Source organism: Hyperoodon ampullatus (assembly GCF_949752795.1).
Source record: "Hyperoodon ampullatus genome assembly, chromosome: 17".
Taxonomy (NCBI): Eukaryota; Metazoa; Chordata; class Mammalia; order Artiodactyla; family Ziphiidae; genus Hyperoodon; species Hyperoodon ampullatus.
The window spans coordinates 4,332,417-4,356,157 of NC_136930.1; the positions used below are offsets into that span (position 1 = coordinate 4,332,417).

Genomic DNA, 23,741 nt, shown 5'->3' on the forward strand with positions numbered 1-23,741 from the left:
CATCTAAATATTTATCTATTTATTTATTTGGCTGCACCGGGTCTTTGTTGCGGCACACAGATCTTTAGTTGCAGCATGCGAACTCTTAGTTGAAGCATGCATGCGGGGTCTAGTTCCCTGACCAGGGATCATACCCGGGACCCCTTCATTAGGAGCACTTAGTCTTAGCCACTGGACCACCAGGGATATCCAGGGGTAGGTCATCTAGATGACAATAGTAGCAGTGAAATTGATGCAGAAGAGGAGAGAATAAGCAAAGGAGATTTCTAATCTTAGTGTAGGCTCTTGACTGCCCTGTCCTGGGGGTACAGAGTGGGGAGTCCCTTCCCTGACTGGCGGGGGGTGATCCCCGACAGGGCATCCCTTTGCAGCCTCAGGCAGCCGGTATCGGGGAGCCCCGTCGGCGGATGCAGAGTCTGGATCCAGCTTCTCCTAAGGGTGGCGGCAGCCGCTCAGCAGAGGGGAAGCAGTGTGCCTGAGGCTGCATGCGGGCACCTGTGGGCAGCCTCCCACCTACAGCCCCTCGGCTGTTAGAGAGCAGCCCTTCTGTAAGTTCACTGTGATGAACCAGGTCTGGATGTGGGTCTTCTTGTTATGAATGGTAGTGGTATTAATCTTAGTCACGGTGCTCATTCATCTCCATCATGCACCGAGCAGCCTTGCATTCTCCTTTTCAGTCTCTTCTGGACTCTACCAGGTGGATGCTATTCTTATCGCCACTTTGCAGAGTGGAAAACTTGAGATTTTGAGAAGAAACTTGCCCCCCGTTTTGTATAAAATCCAAGATGACTCATTGTAAGTCTCTGATCCACAGTCACAACTGTCCAACTGTCTTCTGAGGCATCATTGGTCTACTTCCTTCTAACCCCTACTTGTGTGTTCACGTCAAGGCCGGGTTTATTTGAGGGTAGACTGAGGGGTGGCCCGGGGCGGAAGTGATGCGGGAGGAGGCTTGACCACTGCCTAGTGTGGTTTGGTCCCCCAGATGTGCATGGGCGTCCCCACCCGGGGTGCCACCACAAGCTGCCGAAGAGTTTCCTTGGTCGTCAGCACACAGCGCAGGGGTGGGTGATGGGCGTTGCCCACTCTCCCTGGGGCCAGCAGCCTTTACCACCTCTGCTCCTGCTTTCCTACAACTGGAAGCTCCCAGTTTTATTTTTCAATTGTGATAAAATACACATAACATACATTTCATCCATTTTTAAGTGCACAGTTCAGTGACATGAAGTACTTTCATGTTGCTGTGCGGTCATCACCACCAGCATCTCCAGAACCCTTTTCATCTTGCAGAACTGACACCGTGTACCCGTTAAGTCCCCATCCTCCCTCCCACCGGCCCTTGGCAACCACCATTCTACTGTCTGTCTCTGTGAATCTGATACTCCAAGTACCTCGTATGAGTGGAATCATACAGTATTTGCCCTTTTGCGACTGGCTTATTTCTCTTAGCGTATTGTCCTTAAAGTTCATCGATGTTGTAGCCTGTGTTAGGATTCCATTCCTTTTGGGCTTCCCTGGTGGCGCAGCGGTTGAGAGTCCGCCTGCCGATGCAGGGGACATGGGTTCGTGCCCTGGTCCGGGAAGATCCCACGTGCCGCGGAGCGGCTGGGCCCGTGAGCCATGGCCGCTGAGCCTGCGCGTCCGGAGCCTGTGCTCCGCAACAGGAGAGGCCACAGCAGTGAGAGGCCCACGTATCTCAAACAAACAAACGAATTCCATCCTTTTTATGGCTGAATAAGACGCCATTGCTCGCGGAGACCACATTCTGGTTTTTTTATTCATCCACTGATGGACACTTTAGTTGTTTCCACTTTCTGCTTTTGTGAATAATGCTCTTATGAACAGGGCTGTGCAAATGTCAATTAGATATTGTACAAGTGTGTACTTTCAGTGGTTTGGGGTATCCACCCAGTGGTGGAATTGATGGGTCACATGGTAGTCCGATGTTGAATTCTTTGAGGAGCACTCCTTCTGGTCTCCACAGTGGCTGCACCAGTTTACATTCCCACCAGCAGCGCACGAGGGTGCTCATTTCTCCACTTCCTCAATGACACTGTTTATTTTCTGGTTTTTTGCTTTTTTGTTTGTTTGTTTGTTTGTTTGTTTGTTTCTATAACAGCCATCCTAATGGATGTGAACTGGTCCAGTAAGTTTTTACAAGAGGAAGTCTATGAGAATTAGTTGACAAATGGTTCTTCCTTTGCTGCTAATGAAGGTAAATCTCTTTCATGGAAACTTACTGGTTTAAATATGATTATTCAGTGCAGTTTTCTATGTGGAAATCATGTCTCCCCGAGACTCTGTGGGTCCTTGCATGCTTTTGGATTGATTGAATTTTGATCCGTCACAAAAACCTCACCAGCCCTAAATTTGTACGTGTCAAGCTCTGCCCTCATCTTTCAGCTATGAAGGTGTTACAGATTGCAGACTTTAACATGGCCACTTTCTAAATGATCTAGTTATTATTTCTCCTTTCTCTCCTTTTTCCTGATGTCAGCTTGCAAACATTCTACTGTTTGGAGCTCTTTTTATTTATTTATTTATTTTTGCGGTACGCGGGCCTCTCACCATTGTGGCCTCTCCCGTTGCGGAGCACAGGCTCCGGACGCGCAGGTCCAGCGGCCATGGCTCACAGGCCCAGCCGCTCTGCGGCATGTGGGATCTTCCCGGACCGGGGCACGAACCCGTGTCGCCTGCATCAGCAGGCGGACTCTCAACCACTGCGCCACCAGGGAAGCCCATGTTTGTAGCTCTTTTTAAAGAAAGAAGCTATATAGATAAATAGTTAAGAGCACAGGAGGTGGGACCAGCCAGATTTGGATTCAAATCCAAGTCTATCTAGGAAAAATTTTTACTTCTCCAAGACTCAGCTTTCTCATCTTTACTATGAATATTGGCTACTTTCATAGGCTTGTTTTAGGGATTATAAATGCCTGGCAAGATGCCTGGGCAGGGTAAGCAGCCAATACATGGTAGCTGTCATCATCATCATCATCATCCGTATCATCACCACCATCATCAGTATCACCATCATCATCACCACCATCATCATCATCAAAGCAATAAACTCCATTATTTCTTAGAAGTTTTGCTTGGAAAAGAGGAATAAAGAAGAATATTTTAAAAACCCAATAAAGATAAAACATACTAGGAAATTTGACCTCCAAACATAGCAAGGAATGAGCTCTATGCCATCCCTTCCTCTATCCAAATTATGGATTAAAGGGTGTAGGGATCCAGTATGGAGGATCAATGAATATTAATAGACAGAAAAGTACATCTATAGAAACTACCGAGTACTACAAAACAAATGCTATTGTATTTGGAGTAGCGAGGAGGTGTGTTTACTTTAAACTCCCTGGTTTTTTTTCCTTTTTATTTTTGTGTTGTAATTAAATGGTCTTTTTAGGTCAGTTTGGGATTGACCCCAGGGGTGATAGAGAGGACCCTTCAGAGAGGCGTGAGACCCCATCAGAGGTTTAACCCATTTGTTTGGTTCCAACTTATTAATATTAGCATTATTATTATTTTGTAAGCTTCCTAAGGCTTGTGAAAGTAATTAATTATTTGAATTCTACTTTCCCCCAGTGTAGGAAGGAAATACGTATCTAGAGAGTGAGGCAAACAATGCCTAATGGAACACATAGAGCCACAAGAAAGACAAAATTTAGTCTTTGCTGCTTTCTGGCAGGTTTCTTGTTCAGTCTCTCTCACTGCTTGTCTAAGTGACGAATGTTTTCCAACTGGCCAATTCTAAGACAGACTGGGTTTTCGGTTCCAGTTTCTCATTCAGGCTGGAATTTCCTGGGGCAGATTTTAGCTCTGCTTGAGAGATCACATCGAGTCCCTCAATTAGGTTCCTTTATACCTTTATTCACTCCGTCGTCTGACTCACATGTGGGTTCTTCTCATTAAAATTTTAAAAATCACTCACTAAGCAAGAGAGCCTGTTACTTGCCCGTTTCTCAGAACAGCAGTAGGAATTCGGGTGAACGCAGAACCCTAAATCAAGACTCACATGGCAAGGTCATCCATGCAAACACTCCGTTGTGTGTCCAGAGCATCCTTCATGGTCCTTGGTGACACCTGTGTGGTCCGTGCGCTGATCGCATGCATGGGAACAGGCTTGTTGCTCAGAGCCTCAGCCCCGGATGGAGGGAGCCTGCTGGAGCCTGGGGCAGGCTGGGTGGAATGCCGGGCTCACAACTTTGATTGGGCTTCTGGGAAAAACAGAAAAAGATGAGTGACCTCTGTGGCCATTGCTAGCAGGGAAAGTCACTTGCAAGGAGGATTATTTGAGTCTGCCTGGGTCTGTAAAACTTGATTGAGATTTCTTCTCCAGCATTGTATTCCACATAAAATAAGTCTGTCTTGTATATACCCAACGGGCGTTGGTGTTAGGTATTTCCTGCCCCAAGCATCGCCATCCTGCGAGCCCCAGATGGTCCCTGGCAACTCCCTTCTCAGTAAATGTATGTGATGACCAGAGAGGAGGGTCCTGGGTTGCCTTCCTCAGGGCAGTGTGGCAGGGGTGCGTGTAGATGTCTGCGGAGGCCGCTCCCAGGGTCTCCTCCTCATCTGGGGAATGGGAACAGAGACTTTCTACTTAAACGTGAATATTGGAGAGGGAATTTAAAGGAGTATGCTCACCTCAGATGCTTCTGGAAACTTTGTTCTGCTTTAACGTTTCTGACCTCATACCCCAGGAAACATTCATCTGCAAAGCATTTTGCGTTCTGTTGCCACCCTGCCCGTCCTAAGTGTGCGCATATGTAAGTGTGCGTGTTGGGGGGTGGGTAGAAAATGATAGAGGACGCAGAGGATAATGCTTTATGGAATGTTGGGCTCTGAAGACTTCCCAGAAGTTTGTATGTGTCTGCGTGGTGTGTATGCATATGGGGGGTGTAAAATCACATGTGTGGATACTGACGTACTGAAAAATAGACACACGCTGGCAACACTGCCATAGAGAGGGAGTGTCCGTGGTGATCCTCCGAGGTGCCCCACCAGCTGGGGATCTCAGATGCCGGGGATCTCAGATGCCGGGGATGGATGCCGTGCACCCACCAACCGGTGAGGCTGGGTCTCTTCCCCTTGGAGGAGGCAGTGCCTGTGGGCCCCTGAGGGTGCATCTGTGGGAAGGTTGGCACGTCGCCTTCACACCAGCAGTGGGAGAGGCAGAATCCCCAGTATTTGGGGTCAGAGTGTCCTCTGTGGTCACGTGTGTTTCCAGCCCTTCAGGTCCCTGGCTGGGAAGCTGATTGGTGAGTGCCCGATGGTCATGCCTTTCCTTCTCACAGCACATTTGAAAGACCTCCCTGGAGGATGGCCTTGAGGCTGGGGGGTGGCTTATTTCGCACCTGACAAGATGAGGTTGGCCTCTAACTCAAAAAGCATCTTTTTTTTTTTTTTTTTGGCTATGTTGGGTCTTCGTTGCTGCACGCAGGCTTTCTCTAGTTGTGGCCAGAGGGGGCTACTCTTTGCTGCGGTGCGCGGGCTTCTCATTGCGGTGGCTTCTCTTGTTGTGGAGCACGTGCTCTAGGCATGCGGGCTTCAGTAGTTGTGGCACGTGGGCTCAGTAGTTGTGGTTCACAGGCTCTAGAGCGCAGGCTCAGTAGTTGCGGCTCACAGGCTTAGTTGCTCCGCGGCATGTGGGATCTTCCCGGACCAGGGCTCGAACCCGTGCCCCCTGCCTTGGCAGGCAGATTCTCAACCACTGCTCCACTGGGGAAGCCCAGGAAGCATCATTTTTAATATCTCCTCTGTGCCTAGAACTTTCACTGGGTACTAGATGCCTGGGATTTCACCAGAAGTCGCTGTGTTACTGGCTCAGGTTGGGATCCCAGTGGGTCACTCACTTACCTAGTAGTTCCTCCCTGCCCTCCCAGGACAGCAGTGCATGCGTGTACACGCACACATGCACACACACACACACACATAGAAACATCAAACAGAGAACATGTCACCGTATGTTTCCACTGAAGGTACAAAAAGAGGAACTAGGAAATGTACACCCGCCACGCTATTTGGGCTGAAGAGCTCAAGAAATGACAAGCACATGTAACCCTAAATCAGGTAGCTTTAAACCAGGAGTACAGACACATCACTAAATTTATCTCCTTGTACGACTATTCTCATTTTAAGTAATAGGGGTGCTTTTTCACTTCAAATGCCCAGTAGCTTCACACACAGACTCTCTAATACAGCGTGGGAAATTAGCACATGGAGACGAGACGTTTTTAATTCTTCTTTAGTGCTGGCAGGTGGTTTAGAAAGTCAAGGTTTTCTCGTGTTTGTGCATCACTGAGCCTGATGCTGGCGCGATGCTGGCGTGGCCCAAGAGGTAGAGAATCCCCTCAGATGATTTAAAGCTGAAAGATTCAGTTTCCTAAGCCCTCTTAAGTAGTGGCCCAGCCCCAGAACCATGATGTGGAGGAAGTGCTTCCGAATTCCCTGCCTCTGAGCTGTAAGGCTGGAGTCCTCCTCCCTTAGTTACAAGAAAAACAAAAGCTCAGGACACACGTTCTGAGCTGCTGATGTACGAGGACTAGCCCGCACCCCCATTATCTGGCCCGTCACCTCCCCAGCTTCAGCATGGCACGCCCCTCTCCCCACCTGGGCTTTTTCCTGCTGGCTCTGCCCATCTTTGCTCCTCCTTTTTCTTCAGCTGAGTTGTTGGGGAATTCCTTTCCCCAGTGTTAGGAGGACAACAGTCCATCTACTCGTGGTGTCGAGACCGAGATTTCATTCCAATCTGTCTAGAACTTTAAATCCTAAAATAGCTGAAGTTGAAAAGCATTGGATCTACCGCAATTCTTCTCCAAGTCCGGTGTGCCTACAGATCACCCAGAGAGCTTGTTAAAATCCAGGTTCTGATCGAATAAATCAGGGTCAGAATCAAGCTCCCAGAAGGTGATAAGGGACAAGGGCCATTCTCCACCCAGACTGCAGGTCACAGCCACCTAGGGAGGCCTCACTCCTAGAGATGCATGCTTAGGTGATTTAGGATGAGACCCGGGTTAAGACCAGATGCCCGGTACACAGTCAGAGTTAAGAAATACTGGTGTAAGGGTTTAAACTTCATTTAACGGCTAAATGCACAGAAGGGAAATTGAAGTCACTTCCAAACCATTGCCCTAACCTGTGGTGTGACCCTAGGAATGTAATTTCCTTTTAGCCCCATCAAATTTCCAAAGGGAAAGACATTCATTGCTTTTTTTTGCAATATATAGGGCTATTTGAAGGAAAGAATATTTTCCTGCTGAATTTTAGCCTGGTTATTTTCATTCTGACAGAGCCTTAACCTCATTCAAGCCAAGAATAGATCACCATCCATCTTATTTCTCTCTTCTGAGTCATAGGGCAAAATGGGCTTTATACCTTCTTTGCTCAGTTTAGCTTCTTCTAGACCAAGAAAACAAAATGGGGCAAGTTGCCCCCAAGGGACTGAAAATTGGTTCTTGGCAGATGGGAAAATCTTAGATATTACGGTAGTTTGTCGCCCTCCAGAGCTCAGGCCTACCTGACAAAATCCTATTTCTTTGTATTTAATTTAAAATTTTTTATTTAATTAAAAATTTCTCCTTAGGAGATGATAATGGAAAAAAGTTGAGAAACCCTGTTCTAGACAAAGACAGCCCAAACCAAGCTTGTATGTCCTTCCTGAGATGGGTATCCTGAGCTCTGCCTGGGGAAGGTTTGTGGTAGCTTTTCTGAGCGGTGAAATTTGGGCTTAACAACAATGAATTCCAGGAAGAATCTTCAAAAGCATTTTTCTCTCTTCTCAGTAAAATAGTGTTCTCTCGATGAAAAATTTGAGTTCCAGAGGCATCTAGTTATGAGCTCTCTTGCTGATGGAACATTCTGACATGTGATCTGGCGGTCAGACACTCCTGGGTGTCAATCCTGGCTCTCTCCTTCCCTCCTGGCTTTCATCAGGTTCTTGTACCTCTTTAAGCTTCTTTGCATGTGTACAATGGAAATAAAACTTACCAGATAGAGTTGTTATTCAGATGAAACGTGAATTGGGTGTAATGGATTTAAAACAGTATCTGGTACATAAGAAGTGCTCCATTCGTGGTGGGAGAAGTAGTGGTTATTAATGTCTAACTATCCATCTATATGTCTACCTACCTACCTATCAATCAGCCACCTACCTGTTACCATCATCATCTAAGTAAAATATCTGTGGGCACAAAGCAATCTCCTGAATCAGACTGTGTCTTCACCAAACCTGAGCGACTCCACATAACTCCTTCACAGATCAGCCTTTCTTTTTTTTTTTTTTTTTTTTGCTGTGTCGGGTCTTCGTTTCTGTGCGAGGGCTTCCTCTAGTTGCGGCAAGCGGGGGCCACTCTTCATCGCGGTGTGCGGGCCTCACTGTCGCAGCCTCTCTCGTTGCGGAGCACAGGCTCCAGACACGCAGGCTCAGTAGTTGTGGCTCACGGGCCTAGTTGCTCCCCGGCATGTGGGATCCTCCCAGACCAGGGCTCAAACCCGTGTCCCCTGCATTGGCAGGCGGATTCTCAACCACTGCACCACCAGGGAAGCCCACAGATCAGCCTTTCTGAGCTAATGGAATTAACGGATATACACTACTATATATAAAGTAGATAAAGAACAAGGACCGACTGTAGAGCACAAGGAGCTATACTCAGTATCTTGTAATAACCTGTGATGGAAAAGAACCTGAAAAAGAATACATATATATCTATGTATAACTGAATCACTTGCTCTACACCTGAAACATTGTAAGTCAACTATGATTTAGTTAAAAAGAAAGTAGGAGGAGAGCGCGCCCCTCTCCCCGGGTCCCCGAGGATAGCTGAGCCTGGGGGGGATGCATTTATGCAACAGCTCTTTCTGCAGTGCTGACAACGGTCAGACTAAGTGACCTGGAGGAGCAAGAACATATCCGTGCAAGCAAAGTTGATCCTGGATTCCATTAGCCAGAGTGGTCTATGATTTCTTCCTGCTGTTGCGAAATAGAGAAATAGAGTTGGATTTAATTTAGCCAAAGTAAATACAACAACCAAAAAAAAAAAAAAAAGATTAAGGTTTTAAAAAGAAAGAAAGAAACCAGGAAAGAAAAATACATATAGACCAGGGAAATAATACTTTTTACATAAGAAGAGAATTGTAGTCTTTTTTGACCTCAAAACCAGCCCTATCCGAAAGCTTTTCTTTTGCTCTCATATCTATTGTTTATTCCACTTGGCAAGCACTGTTGTTTAGAAACTTGGTCTTGGTGAACGCTATTATTATTGTTTGGAATATGAGCCCCTTAAAGCACTCTGACGTGGAAAAGAAAGCCAAACTAAGCTGGGCTTGCCGCAAGTCTGTTATTATTTCAGAGAATCATGTTAAAAAATGCATTCGGGTTTCTGTAAATGCAGAACTCGGGTGAGTGTGATAAAAGCCTTACCCACAAGTTTCCAGGACACTTTTATTTATTTATTTTTAATTAATTTATTTATTTGTGGCTGCACTGGGTCTTCATTGCTGCAGGCGGGCTTTCTCTAGTTGCGGCGAGCCAGGGCTACTCTTCTTTGTGGTGCGCGGGCTTCCCATTGCGGTGGCTTCTCTTGTTGCGGAGCATGGGCTCTAGGCGCACGGGCTTCAGTAGTTGCGGCTCGTGGTCTCAGTAGTTGCAGCTCGTGGACATGTTGGGATAGCAGCCAGCTTCGGCTCTTCCCGGTTCCTGGCCCAGTTTCTCTAGAATCATTGGAACATTACATGCGGGCTCAAGAACAGGAGTGTGCCCTAAGGGGTTTACATTCCTGTGATGCCCAGGTAAACAGGTGAGGAACAGGGTGCCCTGGGACCACACACTGGAGGAGAAGGAGGGTCAGGGAAGGCCTCTCAGCGGAAGGGCCATCTCCCCTGAGACCTGCGGGATGACCTGCCCCGCGACAGGGGCTGCAGGAGCCAGGATCCTGGATGGAGGCAGTGGTGGGAGGTGGAGGATAATGGACCAGTCACCCAGGGCCTTGAAAGCAGCGCTGAGGGGTTCAGATGTTATCTGGAGTCTAGTTTTATGCAGGGAGTGACCTGGGTGCTCTTGCACAAAGGATTAAGGTATTCCTGTCGAGGGATGCTGTGTGAGGCTGGCCCAGCCGTCCAGGCAGGGGCTGGACCCCGAGTCCACTCAGCAGGTGTCGCGTGGCCTGGGTCTTCTCCACTCTACCGGCCCAGCCTGTGTGCCACACACGTTATTCTTGGTCATAGTCAAGGTGTACGTTATCAAATTGTCGTTTCTACTAAAGAAGATGCTCAGACCTCTTCCTTCGGATTTATGCTTTTACCTGTTCAAGACTCTTTGGGGCGAGTCACAGGCGAGCCCCTGGGCTGCCAGGACTTTGGGACTGAGCTGGTGTATTCTGATTATTATATGGCAGATTTTTCTGGCCACAGAAATAGCAGCTGGCAAATTCCTGCAGCAGAGAGCAAACAGCGTAGCATCCTGGTAATATTAAAAACCCAGCACATTTACCGAAGAACGTTCTTCGGCTCTGAGAAGAGGGGAGTGACATGGCTGAAGCTTCCAGCAGATACAAGTGAGAACAGAAAAGATGTAAGGTGGCTTCTCCCTGGTGGTGTTTGCTGTCTGGATGGCAGGACAGCAGTAAGCACCTTCAACAGCATAAAAATAATGGCAAAGCTATGGTCAGTAGGTGCAAATGGTTTTTGTACAAATTGACCATTGATGGTGGGTGTAGAGTGAAATTATGCAAGAGGAGTTCAGGGAAGGCCCTCTGGCCAGAAGGAAGCCTAGTGACTGGCCGAGAGGAGAAGCAAGGCGTTCCAGGCGGAGGTCAGGAGAAGCACCCCCCGTAGTAAAGGAACTAAAAAGCTTTTGCTAAGCCGCAGGACCTGGCTGAAACAGCGGCGTTTGACTGAGCCAGGAGGATGCTGTCGAGGGTGGGGTGTGGGAGTACTCAGGACCTCCACGCTGAGCCACCTGGAATTCAGGGCAGAATCGCAGAATACGTTCATTCCTGTGTGACACAATCCTAATTAGTTTTCCCTCTAACTGCTCACCAGACACAGCTACTTGGTTCCTCCCTCCCTCCCTCCTTCCCTTCTTTCCCTCCTTCCTTCCTTCCTACCTTTCCTCCTTCCTTCTTGATTCTTATCTTTATAATCTGGTAATGTTTTCCTTAATAATCCTATGTTGATTCCTTACAAACCCGATTTCCTAGTAAGCGGTGAGTAGCCGTTTCACCTCCCCTGTTTTATCACTTTATCCGTGCTTCTCTCCTGCTGTCAGCTTTATGTCTGGGTGACCCTTTCTGCTCATCCTGGAGGGACTGTGCAGAGAGCTTAGAGCCCGGGGCCTGCGGGCAGTTGACTGACCCGACAGCAAGGACACTGCTGACCAGGGACAGCCTGTTCTTGACACCCCAATAATGTATCTGTGTTGGCACGGCACTTCCCTGGCTCTCTTTCCTCGTTTGAAAAACTGGGATACAAACATCCGTGTATCTACATGCAGGAATTTAGTAGGATCTGAAAAAAAAGTCTCCACGCATTTAAAAAAGGCTGAGACATATAGCTATTTAAATAACCATGTCGAGAGTGATTACCATCCTTGGAGGTTTGGGGGCAGCTATTTTAGAAAGGACTCAAAATGGCGATTGTAATTTACCTGCTGTTTTAAAAATTTGAATGATCAGGATATCGCACATGAAAGGATTTCAGGACCTCAGAAGTTTTCTGGTTTTCCTCCATGTGTCCCTATATGGGCCTAAATGGAACACGTAAAGGAGAGCCTTTTTCTGTCTCCAGATCGCAGAGGGAATGGCGTACATCGAGAGGAAAAACTACATCCACAGGGACCTACGGGCCGCGAACGTCCTGGTCTCCGAGTCCCTCATGTGCAAAATCGCCGATTTCGGCCTTGCTCGAGTGATTGAGGATAACGAGTACACAGCCAGGGAAGGTATGTTCCCGGAGCGACCTTTAGGTGTTGGGTTATTGTTCAGTTTTATTTTGGTTTTGCCTGTTTTTAACAAAGCAATTACGATAGGCATCACTAGAAAAACAATTCATTTGGTACAATATTCAAAATGCACCATAGTTGCTGTTTGTGGTTTATTCTAATAATTGTTTTGAAAACTTACTCTCTTGATTAACTCTGCAAGATACTTTTATGAAATTTACAAATGCTGTCGTTTGTATTTCGATTAAGCAAGGCAAAACAAAATGAGATTTGACAGGATCATGATTCTTTGTTCATATTACTTGTTAGAGCTTTTCACCAGAACAGTGAAGTATACTTTCCTTAACTATCGAGAAAATATTTGTTTTGTTTTGTTTTGTTTTGCGGTACGTGGGCCTCTCACTGTTGTGGCCTCTCCCGTTGCGGAGCACAGGCTCCAGACGCACAGGCTCAGAGGCCATGGCTCACGGGCCCAGCCACTCCGCAGCATGTGGGATCTTCCCAGACCGGGGCACGAACCCGTGTCCCCTGCATTGGCAGGCAGACTCTCAACCACTGCACCACCAGGGAAGCCCTCAAGAAAATATTTGTAACAATAAGTCTATACTCTATATTCTGGCCTTTTAACTACAAATTAAAGCATGGAAATGATCACACACACTGAAGTAAATATAACACTACAAAAATACACTCCTTTATTTTCCCACCTTCCATATTATATATGCAAACCATAAAACGCACAGAGTAAATCTTCGAGTTCCTGGCCTGTCATTCTGGGGCCAGCCCTGTCTGGGGCTGCACTGACCTTTCCTGTTGGAGATTCTTCTGTGTTGCTTATGATCTGAGGATTCTGATGGTCTCACTCGTGAAAGCTGAGTGAGTTTTTTTGCAGGGCTTTCTCTCTTCTGAAAGAGCCAAGCACTTTCTTGACATTCCTAAGAATTGTTAAACAAGGATTATTTTAACTACGTGTGTGTTATTTCTGGAAGGTACCCACAGAATTTATAGAGGTGACAAACAAATTGAAAACATCGATTTGATTTGTCTAGCATCTCCTGCATTTGTCATACTTATGGCAGTTCTCCTGCCTCAAGTTTGCATTCTCTTAGGTGGATTATAATTTATCCTTGGCCTTAATTATCTTCAGCAAAATGGAAGGTCAAGGAAAATAGTCTGAGGAGAAGTAGCTAAGAGGTAGTGAGCATTTGCAGCGTGACAGCGGCTATTCTAAGTGCTTCCCATACATCATCTCATTTATCTTTACAGTAACCCTATGTGATAAGTAGTATTACTGTTTCCACATTATAGATGAGAAAAAAGGAGAGGTTCAGAAGCTTCTGAGGCCCCATAGTAAGTGCCAGAGCCAGGACTCAAACCCAGGAGATGTGGCCTCAAAGTGCATGAGTCAGAATTTATTACATCGGTTTTGTAGAATTTGACAAGCCTAGAGTCTCACACGAGAAACAGGTGGCCTAATGCAGAGAGCTCGGGTTCTAGAAGGAAACAGTAGTTCACCTCAGGGCAAAAGTAATGATATTTACCCTCACTGGTATTTCCTCTGTGCCAAGCATGCAGACCCACCCACTTAACCCTGACGGCAACAGGGGAGGTTCTGCTATTTACTCATTTCATGGATGGAAGTGCCAAGAAGGCACAGAAGCAGTAAGTGTCTTGCCGGGGTCATAGCTGGCTGGAAACAGCAGAACCGGGAGTGAAACCCCGCCAAGGCCATGCTGGACCCCAGGCTCCCCACACATAGGCCCCGCCCCTGGCTCCGCCCCAACCACAGCCCCGCCCTTCCTGGCCCCGCCCTGTGCACTAGGTCTGGACTTCACAGAAAAGTCTAAAGCAAAGACATCGTGAAGTCAAATGTATTTTAAAAATTCTATAGTAGTTGGTGGAAAGCCCTTGCCTTTCCAGGGTGCAGAAGGGCCCGAGTCCCTGCTTCCCTCGAGGTGACCCTGCGAGTTCCCCGGGGCCAGGCTTGCCTCCCAATGTGACCCGGCGGCTAAGTTGAGGCTAAGCTGAGCCTCACCAGCTTCTCGTGAGAAACCTAGTTTCATCATCGTCTCACTCTGGGCAGATCATCATCCTACGCAGTTCCTAGAAGAGTAGTAATATTTGGTCCTATCAAATGAAAGCTTGGAGTAGCATCTAAAATCCCCGTTGGTACAGGCTTCAAGAGATTTAACCACAAGAATATACACATCGAGATACTTATATTCCATATAAACATGCTCTGGGTCATTAGAGGAAATTTGAACACAAAGGATACGTGCTCTAGAAGGCTGATGTCGAGGGACAGGTGTACAGGCTAAGAATAGATGCCTTTCCATTCGGTGTCATGTTCTCATCTTTCAAGTGTGCTAGTTGTGATTTCGCTAAGAGAATACACAAGAAACTTTGCTTCTTAAGAGGGGAATGCCCACGAGGGAAACAGAGGGAGGCAAACATTCTTAGTATGACATTTTGTACCATCTCTATTTTCTACTGTGTGTATGTGCTAACCTGTTCAAAATAATTCATTAAAATTTCCCCCCCAAAGGAAAGTGTGAAGGTCACACGCCCATGACTCTTGTTTCAGCTCAGAGACCCAAGTAAAACACCTGTGTCTTCTGCCCTAGGTGCTAAGTTCCCCATTAAGTGGACAGCTCCAGAAGCAATCAACTTTGGATGTTTCACTATTAAGTCTGACGTGTGGTCCTTTGGAATTCTCCTGTACGAAATCGTCACCTATGGGAAAATTCCCTACCCAGGTATCAGTTACTTATCCATTTCCATTCACTTGGTATACAGGAGAAAAAAGCCAAGTGGCACGAGTCATAAAAAGATAAACTTATATCCAAAAGTAAAGTAAGCCCATGGTGCTAGAACTTTATTTTGACTGTCGTTACTGGAAGGTGTCCTAAAATATGCTTAGAAACTTCTCTGCCTTCTTGCCTGATTGAGTGCATATTCTTTTGCTTCGCTAATTAATTCCACCACTTGCTGCCAAGAATGTGCCTGGCACCGTCACAGGTATTGCTGATAAGGATGGATTAGAGGATTAGACACAGGTGCCCCTCCCGAGCAGTCCACCTGATGGAGGAGGATACGGACATGGAGATGAGGCTTTTACAATTCTTTCTCCGTCAGTTTTGAAACAGAAGTTCATACAAGGGACTTTGGTGTCTCTGCCTCTTCAGGAAATAACCACCTCTGTGTGTGAGTGAAAGATTCTTCAGGTCTTTGACGTATTGTATGTGGGGACATCGTTCAGTATTTCCGGATTCCTAACCTCCTCGGAGCCAGATTCTTCCAGCTCCCCCTTTTTCCAGGATCCATGCTGGAATGTGCAAGAAGAGGGAATTTTCCCCAAGCTGACACATTCTTGTTAATGTTTGGCTTTTAACAAAATTAATGGACATGGCCAATTTTAAATTAAATCTTTAATGTTTAGGTCATTCCCTCGTCCAAAAAGTATCTGAGGGTGCCAGGCACTCATGAGGTGCCCGGATGGAGCAGTCCCAGCTTTTGCCCTTGAGAGCTAGTACTTGAGGAGGGAGAGACTGATAACAATCCCTAATAATAATCACTGGTAATCGGGCCAGTGCGTAGGATGGGAGGGGCGCCGTGGAGATCGGGGGGTGGGGTAGGGTTGCAGGTTCTAGACAGTGATCCCTGCAGCAGCGGGGAACTCAGTGACTTGACAGAAGGGCCTGGGTGACCCACGGGGTCCCGAGCAGGCGCTTCGGCCCCGACTCCGGGAGACCGGAAGCTTTGGGACAGAGCAGTCGCGCGGTCTTTGCGCTCCTCCTCACCCTCCCTGCTCCTCGGGGTGGAGCCGTAGAGAAGCGGGGGCCGGGGGGCCAGCTGGAGGGGAAGGTCTTCAGTGGTGCCTGCGCAGTGGGCTGACTGTACCGTGAAACCCCTCTGGTGCCCACGTTTCATATTCTGACGGCCGCTCTGTTCTAGACACTGAAGTTCATGAATAGCACCACTGCAAAATGGGGACAGTATTTCCTGATCAGCCCGGATATCTGACATTATATATCTATAAGCTATAACCTATAGAGAAAGATTCTACACTCAGAGTGTGTGTATATATATATGTATATATATATATATATATATATGACATCTGATCAGATAAACATACAGCCTCACACATGTTGTGTGGTATATACTGCATGCTCCACAGTGATGTGCACACAAGGCCCTGAGGCTCCGAGAAGCGGACTCTTGCCCAGAACTGCATCACGAGCTCCTGGCAGAGCTGCTGCGGAATCCCGGTCTCCTCAGTCTGACCTGCTGTGCTCAATGCCCACGATTAGAAAATGCTTGGGGTGAAAAACCATAAAAATTATAAAATAACCAGTAGAAAAGCAGTGAGAATCACACACAACACACACACACACACAAACCTAATAGGACCAACCAGAGAGCATCAGTTGGTCTATTCTGCAGTCTCTTGTCCTCTGATAGGACCAGGGATGTGTCATCCTTTCGGGAGTTCTAGGTTGATGAGGTTTCCCAGTCACAAGCATTGTATGTTATGAGAGCCTCTAGCATTAGGACATGTGAACAGAGCGGACAATCCTACTTACTTAATTGTCGGAGGACTCGATTCATAGAGCGCATGGAAACTGGTGAACATAGACAGCACATGCCAGTTCCATCACTGTTATAAAACTGCTTATGACAGGCCCACTGACAATTAAGCTATCGGAGAACACTTTCTTTACCCGGAAAAGTGCTGGATATGTCTCTTCTTTTTGTGGTTTAGAAGCTATATGCCTAGCTTTGCAAAATAAAAAGGCACTAAGAGAAAGAAAAGGGGAATAAAAACAGAAAAGCAATAAGAAAGTCTCCAATAAAATGAACAGAGGAAAAAAAAAAAGACTGAAAGGTGTAATATATCAAAATGTTACTATCCTTGAGCAATGAAATAACAGGTTACATGAATTTTTTCTTAATAAATTCCTGAAGCGGCTAACTTTTTACAAGTATGTTTTCATTAAATATTTTACTTCTTGTCTAAAAAATATATTTAAAAAATCAGGTAGTGCAAAAGGCTTCTGATGGAAACGCCTCCGGGGCCTCACTCTTGTCGGCTCCTGAGACGCATTGGCTTTCAGGAGTCTTGGCTATTTATCCTAACATTTGCTGTTCATAGTTCTAAATATCATACACAGACTGTTATTTCCTAAGTAAAGATTTTCCTCCATTTTAGTTATTATTAAATAAGAATATGGTCACATGGTTCTAAGTCCAAGAGGTACAAAGCGGTGTAAGGTGACAGGTGCGTCTGTCTGCAGCCACGCAACCCCTGCCCCCAAGGCAGCCACTGTTCTCAATTCCTGGTGCATCCGTCAGAGACATCCCAGGAATATCAAGGCATGTATAACTAGAGCTGTACCAAATACACAGAGTGACTAGATGCCAAAACGGACAGCACCCACATAAAACAGACTCTGGGAATGTGAGAATCAAATGTACAATGTTGTTAATAAACTTACCAAAATTCTAGTCGTCAAATACGAAGTAAGTGCTAGTGGAGCATGCGAGTGTCGTTTCCCATTTGCAATCCTACTCGTTGAATAGGCGCTTTGAACTGGCACAGCTGGCACCACGAACTTCTGTGCACATAGGATGTAGTGCAGAAAAGGGCTTTTCCATGACCTGCTTTTTAGGAAAGGGCTTTGCACCTATTTGTTGTATTTGGGGCAAATCTCAAAACTCCTTTGTCTTCGTTTACTGTTAGTCCATTGCAACCATATTTTATTGTTATGTTTTTAAATGTGTAGCCCCTACTTATGAATTTAAATGTGTAGCCCCTAGTTATGAATTTAAATGTGTAGCCCCTAGACCAGAAGCTGTTGCCGTGAAGCACTCTGTCCTCATGGGTGGGGACACCGAATGTGTAAACAGATCACGATTGTTGCGTACTCGACTTTGGAGATTGTCTCGTGAAAATTGGAGGCATCAAAGATAATATTCTTCTAGTTCATACCTAGAAGATAGACCCCGCTCCAAATAGGACTTCTTCTTGAGAGATTCGTGTCCTAAATATACTTAAATGGCTAAATAAGTCCAGTTACCAAATTTGTTTATGTTGCGAACGCTAGTCCACCAGACGTTCTCACCTAGAAGTTTAAGCAACTTCTTCCACTGACTTCAGCTTCCCGAGTGGCTGGCCTGACGGCTGATGGCTGTCTTCTCCCTAGGATCCCGTTTCCTCTATGGAAGAATTCGAGATCCTTCTTTGTCCCTGAGATTTATGGCCATGTACCTTGGCGTGACACTTCTGTCATTTTTACGTTATGCTGGGTACCTGTTTTGTTCTTTTGACCTGGAAACTTGTAGCCATAGATTTGGGGAAGTTTTTGTATGTCGCTTCTTTGAAAATTCGCTCCTTGCCTTTCTCCAAATCACTCACTGGTAGGACAGTAGACCTCCTGGGGTGGTCCTCAGAGCCCCCTGTCTACGCTTCTGTCGCTGTCATCCTGTCCTCTGTCCTCCTCTGAGGGTTACCTTCTCGCCCTTGCTTCGCTGAGACGTCTCGTGGGAGCCAGGGTCTCTGGACCACCGGGCCCCCTGTCGGCATCCTCACCCCGCAGTATCTTCAGGTCTGTTCTCTGGGGCTATTTAGTTCCTTCTGAAGAGGATCTTCCAGGCCCTGCCGCTGGGAGTACCGCCTGGCCATCAGCATTCCAGAGGTGCCCTGGGGAGCAGACATCAGTGTCTTTCTTTGCTGTTGTTGTGGGTTTTCTTATTGTGGTAAAAGAAACATAGAATAACATTTACCATCTTAACCATTATTAAGTGTATGGCTTAGTGGCATTAAGTACATTCACAGTGCTGTGCGACCATCACCACTATTCATTTCCAGAACTTTTTCATCTTCCCAAACTGATACTGTGGTCATTAGGGTCATGAGACACTAAGTCCCCATTCCGCCTGCCCCCCAGCCCCTGGTCACCTCTGTTCTACTTTCCGTCTCTACTTTCCGGAATTGCACTGCTCTCAGCACTCCTGTAGGTGGAATCGTACCGTATGTGTCCTTTTGTGCCGGATCATTTCACTCAGCTTGGCGTCCTCAGGTGCAGCCAGGCTGTGGCCCAGGCCAGGTGCGCCTCAGTCTCCTTGCTTCCAGTCCTCCGCGCCCCCTGCACCCCATCCACTGGGCCTGGATCTTCTCTCCTTCCCTTCCTCCAGCGTTGACCTGGGCACCTGCCAGGCGGGTTCGAGGTCCAGTCCCGCCTGCAGCACTGACCGCAGCCCGGGAGTGCCCCGTCCCAAGTCGTGGTGACCAGACATCCACTGCTGACTCCTCTCTGGCGGGCGCTTGGGCCACGTTCCTCCTCTGGGCTCAGACCACTTCTGCCTCCGGCTGACAGGTGTCTCCTGATTACATCAGAGACGCTGTTCTTCTCTTTCTTGTTCTCTTTTTGTTTGGGGATGAATTAAAGGGGAAAAGTGAGGTGGGGCAAAAAGATCCTTCACTATCTTAAAAGCCAAACTGCCGTCGTATCTGTATAGGAATTTTGTAAAGAAACTAGAGGGGACCTTTGTGGTTGGGGGTTTGTTTTGCTTCGCTCTCATAAAGAGAAAGGAGGTTTGAAAAAGGCGAAGCTTTCGGAAGCATCGTGTCTTTTCTGGCTGCTTCTTGCCAGATAGATATATCTAGCACCTTAAGCTATATGTGAACCAGAATCAGGAAACTCATCCTGCTGCAAATGCTCCATCACAAGCAGTGCTCCGAAAAAAATAATCTGCCCTTTTGGAAGTCCCACTGGGCGGGAGACTGCGGTCCCGGACTGGCTGTACTTCCTTTGCTCGCACATACAGGCTCGCTCTGCCGTTACAGATTGTCCTGGCTCCTGGAGCGCCTGGGCTTCTGTCTCCTGTCGCTAACCCCCGTGCCTCTTCTCATCTCTGCTGTACTGCGTTCTTCTCCCTCCCTTGCCCCTTCACCAACTTTTAGTCTCTGCCAATTCCTACCGACGCCAGATGTCACCTCCTGCCCGCCCCCCGGCTCCGTCTCCTGAGCTGGCTTCCCCACTGGGCTGTGTGCCATTTGAGCACAGGACTCGGTCTTAGTCATCTTTGTACCTCTCAGAGCTTAGTGCCAGCTCATGACCCGTAGGAAGTACTCACTACACGCTTGTCGAAAGGAGGGAGGGTGGACTATGAGGTTGCTTGCCTGTAAAGATCACCAGCCAATGGGTGTTTGCTCTCTTCAGCCTAGTAACAGACCAGCACCGGGTTTGATCTTAGGGTTCGGTCAAGGTCTCTCTCCTCTCTTTCTTTCTTCCATCAGACTTGTCCGTTGATAGCCGTATTTTGTTGGTAGATTTACTTGTACATAAAAAGAAAGACTTCAGATTTCCTTCTTTTTATTCCTCTTATCAAGTCAGATTCCCCAGGCAGGCTGGTGCGTGCCTGGCCTTTGTTTGCATCATTGAGAGAGTTCTTTGGGGTTAGGAGAACACATAAGAACAAGGAAGAAGAAAATCTGCAGTGCAGCAGCGTGGGCCCTAGAAAGGTTGATTTATCTTCTGTGGGCACGTTCTGACCTTTTATGCAACTGAGCCTTCTCCAGGAAGGAGGTGAAAGAGGTGTTCCTACCCAGCCTTGCAGGTCCAGCTGCTGTTTCCTTTATCCTGGATATTAATCCTCCTGCCAGGACCCCAGAACTTTCCCCAACGCCCATGTAGAAGTAAACACGGATATTTCTTCAGAAATTTATCCAAGTGAGCTTGGCTAGTTACAGAAGCCAGAGCAATGTTGAAGCCACATAATTTATGGAGACCAGAACCCCAATTAAAGAAAGCGATGCAAATCAGCCCCTTGGCTTCAAGCAATGAGAAGCAAATGAAGCGTTCCAGTTAGAACATTCCCGTTACACAAATATACGAAGATGATGTTTCAGAAGTAGACTTGAGCAAAATTAATTCACCATGTAAACAACTTTCAAGAGATCTTAACAGTTATAAGGTTGGCTTGGGTCTTTCCATTTCAAAAACAAGGGCTCTTCCAAGACAGAAATAATCGTGTCTTTTTTCAGGGTTTAAATCCAGGCAGGGCCCTTCAGTCACTGTGTCCTTAGAAGAAGAAAGGTTAGTTAAGGGCACAGGAGCTCAGAGGTCACTGATTATGACCCACGGTAAGAAATAGACAGAAACCCGCTCCATATGTAAAACAAAAGTTTCACAAAACCACACTGACTTTTGCCATGTACAGCGCACTCTGATCTTTTCTATTTTACTCTGTTATATTGGTAATTTATATTTTAAAATAGTGGTAGCTCCCCCAAAATCAATTTATTGATCCCAGATGGGTGGTGACCCACAATTTGAAAAACACGGATTTGAGAATAAATTCAAAAGAAGGTTCTGTTTCCAATCAAGTCAAAGATGTTTCCCCTAAACTGTCTAGTTATCTTTTAGGATCTTTCCAGTGACCACTAGTGGTAAAATCTATGGCTATGGAAAGGAGATAACTATGGAAAGGAAATGGTTGGGGTGAATGGAGTTCCCCGTGTGCCAGATATTATATGTGTTCTACGCATGAAAATATTCCGCATGAGGTACATCTCCTCACTAGAGGAGCCCATGTCCCTACAGAATAAGGTAGCCACAAAATAGGCAGAACACCCAGATGTGGATAAGTCCTGCTAAAAGTGCTAGATGAGCGTGTTTCGATATCCCATTTTAGCACTGGAGGAAAATGTTATTAAAATGACCTTTTTTCCCTTAAAGCTATTCTCAGTATCAAAGATGGACAGTTCAGCATCTGAACTGCCCTGAGACATGTGACCATAGTCAAAGCCATCCTCCGTGGTCAGCTCTCTTGCAGAGCCCCGTAGGAATAGCGGGCAGCCCACTTCCCTCGCCAGCTGTTGAGATGTGCTCCTTCCCGCAGCCTGGCGGACCCTGCATCTTCCTGTACTGAAGGCCGGGACCATCTGAGGAGCGGGAATTAAACAACTGGTCCGGCTGACTTAAGGATCCTGACTTCTTTAAGTAGACTTACGATGAAAAGCTAATTTTGAAAAAGTATTGGTATGAGATACTGTACGGGAAAATGATTTTTTTGGTTTTACAGGTAGAAGCTGGAAAAAAAAATACTACAAAAGAAAGTGAGATTAAGTGTTAGGATTGGGCTGTTCATTCACAAGGTCTGTCAAGTCCAGTGTCCTTTTGTCATTAGAACTCACTTTGTCTTCCATTTACCACGTTTGCCTGTTTTCGCTTTGGCAACTGAATGCTGCCTTGATCTCCTTTGTACTAACATTTATTTCATCGCTTACAGAAACTTCCTTAGCCTCTGTACCAGTTTTCAGAGCTGCCAGCACAAAATACCACAAACTGAGTGGCTCAAACAACAGAAATTTATTTTCTCCTGGTTCTGGAGGCCGCAAGTCCAAGATCAAGGTGTCGGCAGGCTTGCTTTCTCTCGAGGCTTGTCCTTGGCTCGAGACGGCCGTCTTCTCCATGTGTCTCCCTTGGCCTTTCCTAATCTCCTCTTCTTATAAGGACACCAGTCAGAGGCAGTTAGGGACCACCCTAAAGGGTTCATTTTGACTTGGTCACCCCTTTAAAGGCCTCATCTCTAAATGCAGTCACATTCTGAGGTCCTGGGGGCTAGGAGTGCAACATACGAGTTTGCAGGGGAGGGCATGGTGGGAACACAGTTCAGCCCATGGTAGCCTCCGAAGCTTTGCTTCAACCACAGATGCAGGAGGTGGGTACCACTGCAGTGCGTGAGCCTGGGTCAGGCTTCTAAATGGTACCTGTGGTTTCTCGGCCTCAGGGAGAACTAACGCCGATGTGATGACCGCCCTGTCGCAGGGCTACAGGATGCCCCGCATGGAGAACTGCCCGGACGAGCTCTACGACATCATGAAAATGTGCTGGAAAGAAAAGGCCGAGGAGAGGCCCACGTTCGACTACCTGCAGAGCGTCCTGGACGACTTCTACACGGCCACGGAGGGCCAGTACCAGCAGCAGCCCTAGGGCGCAGGGGACTCAGGCCACTCACGGGACGGCCGCCTTCCTAAAAGGAAAACATAACAATCCCTGCTCACTAGTTATTTCCTGGGCTGGGGTCACCGGCCACCCCTGCTTCCCACACACGAGGCTAACACTCAGGAAGAACACCCCCCATGGGAAAGGATTCTGCTCTCAGGGGCCACTGCCTACCAGTGCGTGGCCTGACCTGCTCCCCGTGGGCAGTCCGGCCTCGCTAGACCAACATCTGGATGTGGGCTTCTGAGACGACAACACCTGTCCCACCAAAAGTGCACCCATATCGGCCTCGTGTTTACAACGGGATGTGTGACTCAGAGGTTCAGAGGCCATTTCAGCAAATCCCAGACAGGAGCACAGCTAAACTCATTTATAAAAGTAAAATAACCATATGCCTTTCGTGATGCTTCTTTGTATTTTCTCTATGCTTTAGCTCCTTTGTTTAAAAAAAACATTTACTAATCCAACCTGTTAGATTTTGCAGGTGCAGTCAGAAGCTTCGGTGTCGTTCCCAGATTTCAGTGATCCCCAACCCCCGCAATCTGGGACTGGTCAATGTTCCCTTTGGTGGAGACCGTGTAGAACCCCAGCTGAGAAAAGGGGGGGTCTCTTCCCTTGAAAGTGTCACCTGCAAGCAGACAGGGCAGCCGTGTTAAGCGACGGGGACCCCCCACCCCACCCCAGCAGCCGGGGTTTGCCCAGACCACCCTGGAAAGGAGCTTTAGAAACTGCTCTGCCATAAGGAGGAATACTTTTTAACGGTTCAGCGTTTCAAATCCACGATTTCC

General features: G+C 47.1%; 1 protein-coding gene across 2 annotated transcripts in view; it reads left to right on the plus strand.

Moving 5' to 3' along the window:
* LYN (LYN proto-oncogene, Src family tyrosine kinase) overlaps positions 1 to 23,337 on the plus strand; it is a gene marked incomplete at its 5' end in the record, with an annotated part of 107,093 nt that extends 83,756 nt beyond the window's left edge. For both annotated transcript variants that reach the window (XM_079722466.1, XM_079722467.1), the window contains 3 exons: positions 11,788 to 11,941; positions 14,566 to 14,697; positions 22,739 to 23,337. In XM_079722466.1, coding sequence (XP_079578592.1) covers positions 11,788 to 11,941; positions 14,566 to 14,697; positions 22,739 to 22,941 — 489 coding nt within the window. In that variant the 3' untranslated portion in view covers positions 22,942 to 23,337. The remainder of the gene's footprint in view (positions 1 to 11,787; positions 11,942 to 14,565; positions 14,698 to 22,738) is intronic.
* Positions 23,338 to 23,741: the final 404 nt, after the last annotated feature.